The following is a 16130-nucleotide window of genomic DNA, read 5'->3' on the forward strand; positions in this document are numbered from 1 at the left end:
TCTATCAATTTTGAATACTAATTCTAGGGACAAAAATACAAAAGGCTGAGATTTAACTCCTAAATTGTAACCAAAGCATTATCATAAAATCCGATTCTAGTTCACATTGGGTAAAATTTGGCCAGAGTGAGAAGTTTTGCTAAGTGCTTCTAAAAATCTTGCAAGAAAAGCATGATACCTCTTTTCCTTTGCACATGGTGGCACAAATGAATTGTTCTTTTTCACTTTCACATTTCTTTCAGTGTTACATTATACATTATACAAGGCTCACCCAAATCGCAGCTAAGCCTCAGCTGATCATCGGAGAGAGGAGCAGAAGCCGGTTGCCATTTTGGCACCGCGTGCTCTCTCTACGGTGCAGGGAGGAATCTCATTCAGGTAAGACAATGCCCCTTTTATGACTTGTGGACTTCAACTCCCAGAATTCCTGAGCCAGCATGGCTCAGCTTGGAAACTCTCTCTTTCCCCTCAGCATGGCTGGCTCAGGAATTCTGGGAGTTGAAGTCCATGAGACATAAAAGAGCTAAGGTTGCCTACCCCTGGTTTAGGAGTTACATGAGAAACCACTAAGAGGCTATATTAGGAATTATAAATGTAACCTGGAAGAATTTTGCAATTTTTGCAGGAACATTACACATAATATATCTGTGAAGTAACCAAGAATATCTTCCTCCCTGGGCCTCCTTTCAAGAAATACTGCATACAGCATTGCATTTATGAGATTCTAGGATATTAGGTACCAAAAAAGATCAGGAACCTCAGTATGTGTTCATGGATGGCTATGGAATTCTGGGAATTGAAGTCTACATATCTTAAAGGCTCGGTGGCTGGGAAACAATGATCTAAATTGTGGTGAAGAGGAATGTGTTTTCTGTTCCATTTGTAAATATTCTTCAGGATGTGGGAATATATAGCACCCATTTGCAGCATCTTAAAGATGTGACAATTTTCTTGGGTTTTTTTTGCATGGCCCTAATGCTAAAGTTTTTAATGTCAAAAAGACCCTTGTAAAGCCCATTGTAAACAGTCTTTAGAACTTGTTAATGTTGAAAGGGTTTTTTAATTAATGAATGAAAACAATACTGGGAATAAGAAAGAAAACATATACAGATAAAATATATGTGACATTGCTGGGCACAACATGATTATAATTGCTTAATGCCTTTATTTTAAGCATAAAATATGCATACATTTAAGTATTATTTTATGTGTGTGTAAAATTATACAAAGATGTTAGGATTTTATTAATATAAAGTTAGGCTTATTTTGCTTCTTTTCATAAAAGGCAAAGCCATTGTTGAAATGTAAAAGCAGTTGCTGTTGGTTTTTATTTTTACCATATTTAAATACTGTCTTCTTTTTTAGTCTTTCTTGTTTTTGTTTTGGCTGCTAAAGAACAACTTGAGGAAATTAGTATCCATCTTCTTTCTGGTTATTGGACACTGGTGCTGGATGAAAGAATAAACAAAAAGTTCAGAGTTCTTTTAAGATAGTATCAATGGTCAAGCTGTTTGAGTAATTGAGATTTCTAGTTTCATAGTCTTAATATATCGGAACTCATCAAAGAATTAGTTATAGTGCTGTGTTCCAATGTTTAATGAAGAAATATCATACAATAATATTTAGCGTAAAGAAAATGGGACATCATTCCAGATATGTAGGTTCATTTGGAAAGCTCTTTGATCAGTTGGCATTTTTCTTCATTTTGGGGGGAGTCTAAACCTAATTAGCTGAATAATGCAGCATAAGTTGTTGTTTTAGGTGTCCATAACATCCAGAACTTTTTGTATTGGTTGCAACCTTACTTCAAAGGAGATTTTATTTTAGTCCTGTGCACTTACTTTCAAGGCTTTTCCCCAAGACTTTGTTATCCAGAAAACTTAAAGGTGTTTTATCAATTTGCTTATAAGGTATTTTAAAAAGCTTTTAGAATTATACTAGAGAAAAGGAATCAACACAATGGAGTTATCAAACTTCTATTATAGAAGAAGGAAAAGTTGAAAAGTCACACTGACAAATAACTTTAATGGATGAGAAATTGCCATTCCTAGTCTTGGCTAGTCAGATTTGGTGATAGTTATCCAATCCTTGGTTAAGCAGTAGTTTCAGTGCATACAGAATCTGGTTAGTACCAAACTGGAGTTTCCTGGGTCATATTCTACCTATCCTGAACTACAGTGGCTTTCTAGTCAAAACGAAAGCGTTTACTAAGAGATGGTGGTTTTCAGGTTATTAGGCCCTATGATATATTGACTTTTAAAGAGCCCACCTATCACTTTTATTTAGATAGTTTATTTATTTACTTCTTTATATCATTACTTTTATGTCTGTGGAGTGTCTCAGACATCCAGGTCATGGTCATCCCAAAGGTGCTTTTTCAAAAGGCAACTGGGCTTTCTTTGTTTTCCTTGAAGACATTTCACTTCTCATTCAAGAAGCTTCTTGGATGAAGTCAGAACTGAAGTGAACTTGGATGAGAAGTGAAACGTTTGCAAGCAAAACAAAGAAAGTCCAGTTGCCATTTGAAAAATCATCTTTGGGGCACCATTACTTTCACTTTCTGTCTTTTGGGGAACCTGCCTGATCACTACGATTAACAGAAAGAACTATTTTAACATTTCCTCTTCTTCTACACTTCTACACTTCTTCTACACTTTTGGCAAATTGTGTGAAGGCTTTCACTTATTCTAACTTCAAACTACATAACTATGGTGGTCTTCAGCAGAGTTTTAAAATATGTGTTTCCGTATATACAATTGAGTATATGTGTGTGTTAACATGGCTTTTAACTGCCCTTAATGCACTTAGTTGGGAACAGTGGCTTATTAAATTGCAATAATCACCCTTTTTTTGTGGACAGTTGACATATGGATCTAATAAAGGAATTGGAATTCAGTTTTCTGTTCTAGATTTTGGTTCTGATTAGTGAATCGGCAACAATGTGTTAATCTTTTGTATTGGCTTTTTACTTCACATTTGATCTTCATGTTTTACTATTTAGTGCTTGATTCTCATGGACATGAGGGTTACCTTTGCATGTGATTTGTTGGCAGATTCTCACTATTATATGTGACAGAAAGTAAACTGTTATATAAATTAGACTGCACCCAAATGTGTGTTTGTGGGTTAGATTAGCATCTAGTAACACAACAGATTTTTCACATATTTTTAAAAATTTGGGTTATTATTCCACTCCACATTTGAGGCATATTTGGAGGATATGTATGTATGTGTGTGTGTGTGTGTGTGTGTGTGTGTGTGTATATATATATATATATATATATATATATATATATATATATATATACACATACATACATATACATACATACATACATACATACATATATATATATATATGTCTTGGCGACGTTTCGACGAAGTCTCATTCATCATCTTCAGGCTGGTGTTTTCGGTTTCGTGCTTCTAGGAGCAATGTGTGATCATAGCTGTTTCTTCCCTTTAACTGCCAGTGGGGGTATGAACTGATTGGATGAGAGCTTGGCTGTGTTCTGATTGGATGGAGGTGTGTTTTGATTGGTTAGGAGCTTGGCTGTACTCTAATTGGATGGGGTGTTGGCTGTGCTCTGATTGGTTGGGGGAGTGTTCTGTTTGGGTGGGGCTTTGTTGTGCTCAGGTTAGTTTGAGTTGCAGGGGGGTGTGAGAAGGTGAGCTGCATTGCTGTTGTTTGGCTTCGCGTTTGTGGTTGTGCCTCATCTTCATGGTGGGTGTCAGTTTGCTTCATGTATGTATTGGAGGGGTTTAAAGTGGCTAATGATGCAGCTGTGGTCTGGCTTCTGGTTTGTGGTTGTGCCTCATCATTGGTGCTGTGCTCTGATTGGATGGGGGGGTTGGCTGTGCTCTGATTGTGCTCCCCCACATTTTCTGTGCTCTGCCTGTTTTGTGAAACACTTTCTCTGGTAAAGCTTATAGATTTCATAAGATGTTAATTTTTTGGATGATGATTAAAAATGTCCCAACAGAAACAGAATTTCTGTTTTTTTTAATGACTTCCCAATTATTTGGGTTTTTCATCACATTAGAACCAACAAACTCAAAACCTTTAAAACATCATAATTTCCTTGAATTGTGCATCCTACTTTCTGCGGTTGTCATGCAGTTCATCAAAAGGTTTTATTTGGTTTCAGGGTTGTAGACAGATGCTACACGTATGGTCTTTATCAGTGGTGGGATTCAAATATGTGAACAATCGGTTCTCTGTGTAGATGCTGCTTCCGGAAGTCCATTCTGGGGCTGGACAATAAAAAAATTAGCTACCGGTTCTGCCAAAGTGGTACGAACTGGCTGAATCCCACCACTGGTCTTTATGCTTTGAACTGCACAACCAAATTAGGTATGTTTATTGGACTATTCCAACTAAAGATCATGAATGAGAATGCTCTACAGCTAGTCCTTGACTGACCACAGTTGAGCCCAAAATTTCTGTTCCTAAACAAGACAATTATATGTGCCGTGTCCCATTTTACAACCTTTTTTGCCATGGTTGTTAAATGAATCACTACAGTTGTAACTTTGAATGGCCATTAAATGAATGGCTGCAAGTCAAGGACTACCTGTATTGAAGTTATAAGGAGCTCTTCAGGAGCAGTATATGAAATAACTCATTCTGAATTATAAATTAGGAATTACATGTACATACAAATACACAAACACAGAGAATCATAGACAATCCTAATAGTAACAGATTCCCCCCCCCCAAATTATAATTTGGCCACTTGGGAAACATTCTTTATAAATAGATGGATTTCCACTAACGTGTGATGCACACTGACAATAGAGACTATTCATACTAATTTTCACACTATGTCAGTAATGGTGACAAATTTAGATGGCCTATGGGGAAAAAGAAAACATAAATTTGTGGCAGATGATTCTGTCAATGCTGTTAGGCATAATAAATTAATAGACTCTTCACATGCACAAGCAGTTACTCCTCTGAGGAGCTGATGCTGGATGCCAACTAGTGTCCATAGAAACAGCATCCTCATCTCCTGGGAAAAAGTCTGCTTTTAGGTTTCTCAGAAGTATCTTTTTGGCCAGTGCTGGAAACCGGAATCTGGATCAAATGGAGTCTTCTAATAGTAAGCCAATATTTCTCTCTTATCCCATCTTACTGTAAGCAGACTGTGGCTGGTTCAGCCAGCTCATTTTTTCCTTTCCCTCCTCCTCTTCATTCAAGTGATAAAAAACATTGCCGAAACAGAAACCTGTATATGACATCCAAACTTGGACTCCTGTCTACTGCTTGCCAACAAGCTGAGATTTGTAAGCCATGAATAAACTCTCCTTTTTTTATTGCCTCCTCCTCCTCTCCTCCTCCTCCTTGTTTTATGAGTCTGACATATTTGGGAGAAAGGAACTAGTTGCCCAAGTTTGGATGATACACAAAGCTTTCCATTCTGGGTTGTGTTTTCCATTTGAATGAAGGGAGAGACTAAACAAGCTGCCTGTGTAAAGAGTCAGTATACGAAGAGGTTTAGCATTATGTGCTAATGAGGCTTCGGTCTGATCCAGCAGTCTGATATCTATCATGTGCTACAAGCTTATATTATATTTTAAGCATTAATTGAGAATGAGTACACAAGTTAAATGAATCCTTTGAATTAACCCTTTTCTTTATTTCAACAAATCTTAGCACTTGTGCTTAGCCAAATGTTCTTCTGTTTACCTCGCTGCTTTCTACACCCCTAACTTTTATTCTCCTACATCAAATTTTACATTGCAAGGACCCAGCTTATTGTTTGCTTAGAACCATTTATACCGATGTCTATAGAAAAATGGATTATTTCCATTACACTTGAGAAATGATAAGAAAAAGTTAGATGTGTGTGTGTGTGTGTGTGTGTGTGTGTGTGTGTGTGAGAGAGAGAGAGAGAGAGAGAGAGAGAGAGAGAGAGAGAGAGAGAGAGAGAAACTCCAGATGTGATCTAATACCATTTTTGCCATTTTTTTAGCTTTGTGGTAAGATAGATAGATAGATAGATAGGTAGATAGATAGATAGATAGATAGATAGATAGATAGATAGATAGATAGATAGATAGATAGATAGATAGATAGATAGATAGGTACCATAGATAGATCTGTGTTGGCTTCCCTTTTTGCTCACATCAATAATACATTTCAAATCTCAGGAGCCTGGACCAATCTATAACTGTCACCATGCCTAAGAACAGCAATAACACAAGCCCTTTATGCTATCATCCCGTTAGTCTATTAAGCGTGCTCAGCAAGTATATGCCTATTTCTTGTATAATAATTTATTGGATTTGACAGACAGAAGAAACACTTAGCTGATGACAAAGGAGGTTTTAGAGAGGGCAAATCCACCATGGCAAATCCACCATATACCAGTTTGGTATATTACAATTCCTAATGTGTGGACAATACCAGCCTTAATATGTTATCTTCACTGACCTAAAATCCTCCTTCGGCAGAATCTGGTAAAAGCTGTGCCAATGGACCAATGACTACTTTTTATAATTAGATGCTATAGATCAGGAGTGTCAAACTGCCGGCCCATGGGCCGGATGTGTCATGCCAAAACTGCGCCCACCCCATTGCCGGCAATGGAAAAAAAGTCACGATACATCACGACATGTCACGTGATGTTGCGAGTTTGACACTCCTGCTATAGATGCTGTAGGAAAATACCCAATTGAATGTGATGGGTGCTGCAAAGATTCTAATCTTTGAGGAATGAAACAGGATGGCATTCTTGCATCCTATATTTAATATCTAAGTGGACTCAGTGATGGCTGCTTTAGCCAAAGAGGAATACCACCATCCTAAACTTAGCAATAGACATTTGCAGCATTGCTCTAGACCAGTGATCCATGCAGCGATTCTTTTGCTCACATAAGTGGTGCTCAGGAGAAGTCTGTGGGCCTTAGCAGAATTCTCTAAGGAGTAAAGGCTTAAAATCAATTGCTCCAAACAAAATTACATTTTTCTCAGCAAACATAAATAGCAAATTGAAAATAAATAAATAAATCAAATCCCTTCTTTTAATTATGCCATTTTTGGAGATCTTAAAATTTGGCAAGAAAAAAAAAATAGAGCCATCAGTGCCAAACATTTTTTTTATTCTAAGGTTAAGATGCATACCTGCTGCCACCAAGGTATTTAAAACTCAAGTATGGTGAGAGGTATGCTCCTATCACGATTGAAAGAGGTTAGACATCGTCTTATCCAAGTTTCTCTGAGCATTTTTTTCTGGGTCTCATGATGCATCTCAAATGCTTTAATTTGGACACAAACTGATATGAGCACAGAAACAAGAGTCCACATTAGCCAACGCTGCAGCTGACTTAAAACTCTTTATTTTCCAGTGACTCATCAGTGTCATTGATTCTCTTGGATGGTTTTTCATCAATGTATAAAGTAAAAATGCTAGTTCATTGCAACCTTTATTGCAACTCCGGTCTCTGCTCTCTGCTGTCCCTAGATTTAAGAAGAGCTAAGTGCTTTTGACATTGAGTAGTATTTGGACATTATTATCAATTCATGTTGGTGAGTTTCAACTTGGAACCTTTAATATCCACCATCTTGTTCTCTGAACACACTGTGGGACCTTTCCTTTGACTCATTTCAGTGTGGTACATGGTGGGAGTTACAAGTGGATTTCATTTATTGAGAGGTAGTGTCCTTGTAGCCGAATGAACCTGAGTCTGAGACCTTAATTCATGCACTTTTTCATTCTTTGACAGTAATATATGTGCAGGCATATCCTAACCACCTCTTAACAAAAAACAAATATATTATGAAGGAATGCTAATGTGTTTCTTACTGTCAGATTGGACCCTTCCAATTACTAGTTATATTTCTTTCTTATTTAATCCTTTATTTTTTTTTAATCTTAATTCTGTAGGTCATTTGCGACAAAAACACTGTTTTTGTTGTATTTGGTGGCTGCTTCTGTTTTTTATTTTGCTGATAATTAATTATGGTAAGATTTATTATTGTTTTTGCAAAGATTGTGAAAGGAATGAAACATGGTGATGAAAGAGTTTCCCAGATTGCATTACACATACATTAATATGCAAAATCTTTTTATTATGGATTTGCAATTATTGATAGATAACTAAATATTTAATTAATTTGCATGTATATGGATAATATTAATCAATTTTGAAGCAACATGCCGACTAATTGTGTATGTCTGGAAAGAAGGAATGTATATCAGATCAGTTTTATTTGGAGGAATATTACACCATTACTACCATCCAAAAATATTTGTATTAATTAATCTGTTCGAATAGATATGTATGGAGCGATTAGATTTCTGGAATTTGACTTTTGAGAAGGAAGTGTCTTCTGAATTGTGATGTTGATTATGTATGGTGAAAGTAATATAACTCAAGTGGAGAAAGAGTGTATTTATCAATTAAATAACTGGAATAATGGTGTTTTTTCTTTAACATTATTAATGTGTCTTAAATAACTTCCATCGATCTGTGTGAATTAGGCAGATAAACAAAACTTTTGGTTACTGATATTTGTAGGGTTTTTTTAATGGCATTCCATCTTGGCAGTTTAATTTAGGAAAAGAGTTGCATTGTGCCATGAAAATGTGCGCATGAAATATTACTTAGTTCTTGGCTTAATTTACCTGTGTGGTAGATGACATGATAGAATGTGTAGAGGCAGGAATACTCTACACATTGAAGATGGAAGATATCATTTCTAAATGTTCCTTTATACCACATAATCCATGTTTGCAAAAGTAAGTAGATAAAATAAGAAAAAAACGGGGGTAATAAAATTCTTTATCTTGTTGTTTTAAAGGCAGTTTATTAGTGTTTTAATTGTGCTTTTATCTGAAAGTTTTCACTGCCCTAGATATTGTTTTAATGTGCATTTAATACTGCATTTGTTCTGTAAGCTGCCCTGTGAATTTGCATTATGAGTGAAGGTCTGTAAAATAGCAAATACTGTAGTGTAGTATAATATATATGTAGAGTGTTTAGAATTTGAAAGTTTTTAGGGAGAATCCTGGATTAGTTCCTGCTTTCTGGTCTTTTGAGCTTTCTTATTTTCAATGTAACAGCAGCATACATATATTTCTAGCTTTTTTGTGGTTGTTGCAAACTGTGTAATTGTTTTCCTTCATTCCACTAGGAAAGACTGCAGGGTCTCTGTGTGAATGCAGACAGTTTCATGTTTTTCAGAGCCAAGGCTTTGTATTTTCAATCCTGAAATGTTAGTTTAATAAGGGAGAAGAGGTGGTGATGAAATGCAGCAGTTTCTTTTCAGGATCAGCGTTTTTCTCTGATTATTTCAGCTTCCATTACCAGAAGGCATTTACAAAGTGGGCAGTGATAAGGTTCAATCCTGCCCAAATGAAAGACAATGGGAGCTTTGCCACTGATAGTATCAGCTTGGTGTTCTTTATACCAGAAGTATATGAGTCACTGTAGTTCCATTACTGATTTTTATCGAAGTGGGAATGCAGAAAACAGTACTTACTAATCACACTGTAGCATTCCTTTCATGAAAAGCTCAATCCGACCCCTCAATTGTGTAGCTAGAACATGTAAACAAAAAAGTGGATTTCTCTGGCAAAACAAAACTGAATCTGCTTTTTCCTTGGGTTAGTAAAATGTTGAAAAATACTAACTTTTGATACCCTTCTGCCAACTCAAGTTTAGTATAGCCATAAATAAAATAAAGGAAAAGGGAATCCTACTTATTGTTAACAGTCATTTCTAGATGGAAGGGTGAAGGATCAGTTTTATTTCATTTTGAAATTCCTTGGTATGTTAAAAGTGCATTTCATAGATCAGGAGATTTAACATATTTATTAATTACATTTATGTTCCACTGCAGTCCAGTGAAGAACATTCAGTAGTTCACAGATATACACATATACAATTAAAACAGCCATGGTAAAAATTGGGAAAAAGAGATTAAAACTAGGTTTTGCAAGGTTACAATATTATTATTATTATTAGTTAAACTTTACTAACCTTTTGATTTAGCAGTTTGGATAATTATTTGTATCTGCTGTTCTTTGCAGCTTTCTGATATACCAGTATTGGAACTGTATTACTCTTAGTGATTATTGACTAACATAAATTAATATTATAGATTATATTAAATGGCATCTAAGTGAAAGGGCTTTGCTCATATACTGTAAATACTTGGATAGGCTGTTATTAATTCTGTTTAAAAAACTTCAGATGTATTATAGCTAAGATTAGGGTAGAAGTGTTCCTCCATTGTAAAAGGACAGATTAGGGAACATGCTAGAGATATTAGTTTTTCTGTGGTTAAAGTGCCTTCCAGATGCAGAATTGATTTTGTGCATGTTCATAATCAATTAGGCACATCCCAGCAAAGAAAGAGAGGTTGAGGTTTACATAGTGTTGCTTTATCCACATAATTATCCATACAGGTAATCCTTGATTTACTACCATTTGTTGAATAACCATTTGAAGTTACAACAGTGCTGAATAAGTGACTTATGGCCATTTTTCACACTTACGACTGTTGCAGTATTCTCATGGTCATGCAATCAAAATTCAGATGCTTGGCAACTGGCATGTATTTATGCTAATTGTAGTGTGCCAAGTTCATATGATCCCCTTTTGTGATCTTCTGACAAGCATGCACAATGGGGAAGCTGGATTCACTTAATAACCATGTTATTAACTTAACCACTGGAGAGATTCACTTAACAGTTGTTGCAAGAAAGGTCATAAAAAGATCCAAACTCACTTAACAACTATCTTACTTAGCAATGGAAAATTTGGGCTCAGTTGTGGTGGTAAATCAAGCATTATCTGTACTTAGGTTTTTCAAAGAATCACCTATTCAGATGTAAATGTTTGGGGTTTTGTCCAGCATCAGGCAATATATGACAAATCCTGATGTAAATGGGGAACATGAAACAGGCTATAGAAGGGAAAGTGTCCTTTTTCCCCAGCCTTGCTTTATTTTTCCGGAGTGGTAGTCACTGAGATAAATATACATCACCACATTTGTTCTTGTTATTGATATCTCCTGCACAACATAGTTATTAGATTTTTAAAAATAAAAAATGTTATCTTTCTGATTTACTGCCAAATTTTAACTGCTCTACAGTTTTTTAAGACAGCCTGTATCCTTGTTAATCTCTCTTTGAGATGTTAATAGACTTTTATTTCATCCAAGACCAATAATTATGTTATGTCTGCAATTCTCCCTGCAAGGGGAAAAAGAAATCATCTTCTTAGTCATCGTTATTATGATAATAATTACAGCTATTTGTATGCCTTCTACTAAAGTAACTCTAGGTGGCTTGCAAAAGCAACATCCATAAAATCATTTCATCTTACAATCTTAAAATGTCTGTCGGTTTTTTGGCTATGTATATGAATAATGTTAAAGCGGGGAGGGGATATAATGAGTTTGTAACTGCTATAAAGAAGATAAATTAATCAATCAGAATAGAACTGGAAGGGACCTTGGAGGTCTCCTAGTCGAACCCCCTGCTCAAGCAGGAGATCCTGTTGCATTTCAGACAGATGGCTGTCCAGGATTTTCTTAAAAAACCTCCAACGATGAAACACCTACAACTTCTGAAGGCAAGCTGTTAAGTTTCTTTACCTTTTTCCCTTTTCTTCTTTCTCTCTTTTCTTTTTATATTTCTGTGTTTGTCTTTTATCTATGCAAAAACTTTCAAGAAAAATAAAAAATATATATTTCTGAATGTCTGCAGGAGACATAAAATGCCTTTAAAAAACCTTTTACAGATCTCCAAATTTATACCAAAATGTCGATTTGTGAAAATGTCGATTTGTTTTCTGGGCTCAGCGTTTCTACAAATCTGTGTAGTTCTAGAGGCAAATGGACAGCTTGTAGTAGTTAAAACTCCATTTGAAAAGAGTGAATGAGCATAAGCACATTGCAAAGCCTTATACTTGGCAGCTTACGCCACTATTGCTAAAATAAATGAAAAGAGAATAAATAAGAACTGTCCTCAGATGAGGAAGGATTGTACTAATTGTTTTTATTAGGATATTACCCTGTTCCTGTACAGTAAGGATTTACCCTTACGGCAATTCCTGAATTTCAGAATTGAGAGGTTCATCCTTTATAGCACACACTCTCTGGTCCATGGAAAAACCTTTCTCCACAGAATTGGTCCTTGGTGCCCAAAAGGATGGGGACCTCTGCTTTAGAGGTTCATGTCTTTTTGCCAAGCTAAGATGATAAAGTCTCACTGAAGATGGTCCCTATGCAAGAACAGAACCACAACAATTAGATCCAAACGGAACACCTTTTAAACAAAAAAAGAAAATTCTCCTTAGATGCAAGGAGAGAAACATAATGGATGCTCCTTTTTGCAGAGAACAAGAAACTAGCACCGGTGTAACTTTACTCTGGGAGGTAGCTTTGTGGGAAATATTGCAGTTTTCCTTTTTTTTTAAGCCATCTGCCAGGGGTTGGAATGAACACAGTCAGAAGTCTTCAGATGATTCTGTTCCTCAACTCTGCTTGGTTTTCATTTTAGCTACAGTGTAAAAACTGGAAGGGTTCTCCAGAAGCAGAGTACGTAAGTACTCCTTATTTTGCAGTTTATATCCCTATGACAGCTCCTTTTGGTTTCCAGTGGTATTTGTTTTATTCTGCGGGATGGTCTGTGATAAGCTAAAATTAGGCTTGTGGCTTGTGCTTGAAATCCATTCTCTTAAAATCTCATGTATCTCATTCTAGAAACTGGCTATCAGTTTTTAGAAATCTGGTGTAATTATACCTGTGCTATATAAGATAATTGAGATTCATTTTTGTCGCTGTAAACGTTTTTCAAGTATTTTTGTTACAGCCTTGCTCTTAAAACTAACAAGACCCCAATCCACAAAACAGTAAGGTTGATTCATCCTATGAAAATGTTAAATATTGGGAACATAAGCCAATTTACTAGGTATGATTTCTGGAGCTCTGAAAGGAGAAAAAGAAATTAATATTTGAAACCGCTCAGAATGATGATGATTTATTAAACTTGTATGCCGCCAAACTCTAAACGAGTCTGGGTGGCTCACAATAATCAAGAGATTTTGAAGGGGTTGGGCACGTGTGACGGGGTCCAGTGACTTTAACATAATAATTACTAGAAAACAGTTAAACTTCCTACACATCTCTTTCAAGAATTTCAGATTTTTGCTTGTAGCAATTCATATATTTCTTTTCTATGGAATTTCTACTTGTTCAATGCACTTTCTAAATTAGAAGCCCATCACTGTTTCTTATGTTAATAAATCAAAAAAGTTAATTATGTGTTGTGTGAGAAATGCTTCACTGGTTTTCTATTTTATTGTAAGCTTCTGAATATTCTTTTTGAAAGCTAAATAAATGGGGAGAGAAAAGAGTTTTCTAAGCCATTTTTCAAAGCCACAGCTTTCCTTAGATGTCTGCGATAATTCCTCCCTCAATTTGTTAATTTAGTAATTGCTACTATTTTTTAAATATAATTTTATTTTTAGTTATTGGAAGAGATAATTTTAGTTATCTCTTTAGTTCTAAAGAGATCGAGAGAAACTGATATCTAAGAACAAAGCAGCATGCCATATATGAGATAGCTATTTATTTAGTTAGCTTGTGATTCTTAATTAACAGTTTTCATCCCCTCTCCTAATTTTTCTTTGTAAGATACAAGGCTCTTCTAAGTGATAATCCTCATTTATAAAACGAGGCAATCATGCCCATTTCATGTCCACAATCTTGCTTGTTTAAACAGATGATTTTGTTCCCTTTTTTCTACTTCCAAATTAATTTGTGTTACTTTAAAAAAGTGCTCAAATTGTGTTTTCATTGAAAGCATTTCAATTCAGATGTTGATATGTCAAACAGTGCTGAGAATGGGTTACTTTTTGAAGAAATGCAAAGCAGGTTTGAAGAACTTCAGAATTGTTCATTCATCTCACAGTATTCTGTTCGGGATATAATAATAATAATAATAATAATAGTAGTAGTAGTAGTAGTAGTAAAGTTGGAAGGGATCTTGGAGGTCATCTAGTCCAACCCCCTGCTCAGGCAGGAAACCCTACACCATTTTGGACAAATGGCTGTCCAGTCTCTTCTTAAAAACTTCCAGTGTTGGAGCATTTACTGCTTCTGGAGGCAGGCTGTTCCACTGATTAATTGTTCTCTGTCAGGAAGTTTCTCCTTAGTTCTAGGTTGCTTCTCTCCTTGATTAGTTTCCACCCGTTGCTTCTTGTCCTGCCTTCAGGTGCTTTGGAAAATAGCTTGATTCCCTCTTCTTTATGGCAGCCCCTGAGATATTGGAATACTGCTATCATGTCCCCCCTTGTCCTTCTCTTCGTTAAACTAGACATACCCAATTCTAGCAACCGTTCCTTATATGTTTTAGCCTCTAGTCCCCTAATCATCTTTGTTGCTCTTCTCTGTACTCCTTCTAGAGTCTCAACGTCTTTTTTACATCGTGGTGACCAAAACTGGATGCAGTATTCCAAGTGTGGCCTTACCAAGGCATTGTAGAGTGGTATTAATACTTCACGTGATCTTGATTCTATCCCTCTGTTAATGTAGCCTAGCACTATGTTGGCCTTTTTGGCAGTTGCAGCACACTGCTGGCTCATATTTAGGTGATTGTCTACTAGGACTCCGAGGTCTCTCTCACAGTTACTACTATTGAGCATGGTGCCACCTATGCTGTACTTGTGCATTTGGTTTTTCTTGCCTAAATGTAGAACCTTGTTTTTTCACCATTGAATTTCATTTTGTTAGTTAGTGCCCAGTGTTCAAGTCTGTCCAGATCCTTCTGTATCTTAAGCCTGTCTTCTGGAGTGTTGGCTATTCCTGCCAGCTTGGTGTCGTCTCCAAATTTGATGAGTTCCCCATCTATCCCTTCATCCAAATCGTTGATGAAGATTTTAAAGAGCACTGGGCCCAGAACAGAGCCCTGGGGCACCCCACTACACACTTCCCTCCATATTACAAAGAGAAATTCATATATGAAACATCTTTTAAGCTTTTCGCCTTTAGTAGATTTGTCTTGTTTGTGACTGTGTTTCTCATTCCCTTTGCAATTTATTAATCCCATTAGGAATGATCTTTCATTTTCCATTGGACTATGTTGCTGAAGTTGATGAAATACATTGGTGACAATTCTATCTAAAATCTTCAAGTTCATAAGATTAGCCTGCAATTTTATAATATAAAAATATTTTAACAGAAATAAAGTTGATTATTAGAAGGAGATTTATCTGTTTTTCCTGCTTTTTTAACTTTAAAAAACTGAAGAAAAATCTTACTGTTTTTTGATAGAAAGTGCATCTTGATTGCTTTACTCATACAGACACATGCAGACAGATAGAATGGTTTTTCCTACCTTCTCTGGCAGAGTCTGTAGTCTGAAAATAATGTTGATTCCAATTATTACAATAAAATTACACCAAATGTTGCCAAATGATCACAAAACTGTCCACAGTCAATTAATCAAAACTCAACTCCCTGAAATAATAGGAAAATATTAATCGCTATGGATTATTCAGAGCTGGCAGTTTCTGTGGTATTGTTTTTCCTTGATCTGACTCACTTTTGGGGTGCTTCAGATCTCAGTGAATTCACCAGTGATGCATTAACTTCAACAAAGTGCAGGGAACTCAGTTTGCAGTTGTTGAAAACATTTGCACTTAACAAGTACAGGCACTTTGAGTTAGGAGAGCAATTGGAAGCAGGGTTGCTGTCACTGTAAGGCACAGTGTCATATGACTACATTGCTTAATGATCACAGTCCATTCAGTCCTAATTGTCTTAGCTTAAAACACATGGGTAGTTAGGCAGGAAGAGGAAGTAGTCCCAGTTGAGGAAGGTGGGGATGTCATGGGGCTGCTGCGGGGATGGGGGTGGTGGTCAGTGGACAGCTTCATGCAGCTTAAAGGGAAGGGGGGCACTACAGTCTGGGAAAAGCCTGAAAAAGAAGGGCAAAGTATGTGTGTGTGAGTGGGGAGATCCAAGAAGGAGGGCTGTGGAATGTGTATATATGTATGTGTGAGTGTAGGAAGTCTGAGGAAGGTCAGAAAAAATGGAGTATGAGCACCAAGACTCAGAAAGGAGGCTGCTGATGAGTGGGAAGGAGGGTGATATGTGTATGTGTGTGTGTCTT

General features: G+C 36.3%; 1 protein-coding gene across 11 annotated transcripts in view; it reads left to right on the forward strand.

Moving 5' to 3' along the window:
• Nucleotides 1-16130, forward strand: part of TRPS1 (transcriptional repressor GATA binding 1) — a 120328-nt gene that overhangs the window by 53171 nt on the left and 51027 nt on the right. Inside the window, exon 1 of one of the 11 annotated variants that reach the window (XM_039342250.1) lies at nucleotides 32-378. The exons of 8 other annotated variants lie outside the window; for them this stretch is intronic. In XM_039342250.1, the coding sequence (XP_039198184.1) occupies nucleotides 195-378 (184 nt within the window). In that variant the 5' untranslated portion in view covers nucleotides 32-194. Of the gene's footprint in view, nucleotides 1-31; nucleotides 379-5071; nucleotides 5103-16130 lie in introns of those variants that run through there. 2 more of the 11 variants (XM_039342319.1, XM_039342286.1) reach the window with 2 other exon arrangements.

The sequence above is a fragment of the Crotalus tigris genome, unplaced genomic scaffold (assembly GCF_016545835.1).
Source record: "Crotalus tigris isolate CLP2741 ecotype Arizona unplaced genomic scaffold, ASM1654583v1 scf7180000017550.10884619, whole genome shotgun sequence".
NCBI classification, from domain to species: Eukaryota; Metazoa; Chordata; class Lepidosauria; order Squamata; family Viperidae; genus Crotalus; species Crotalus tigris.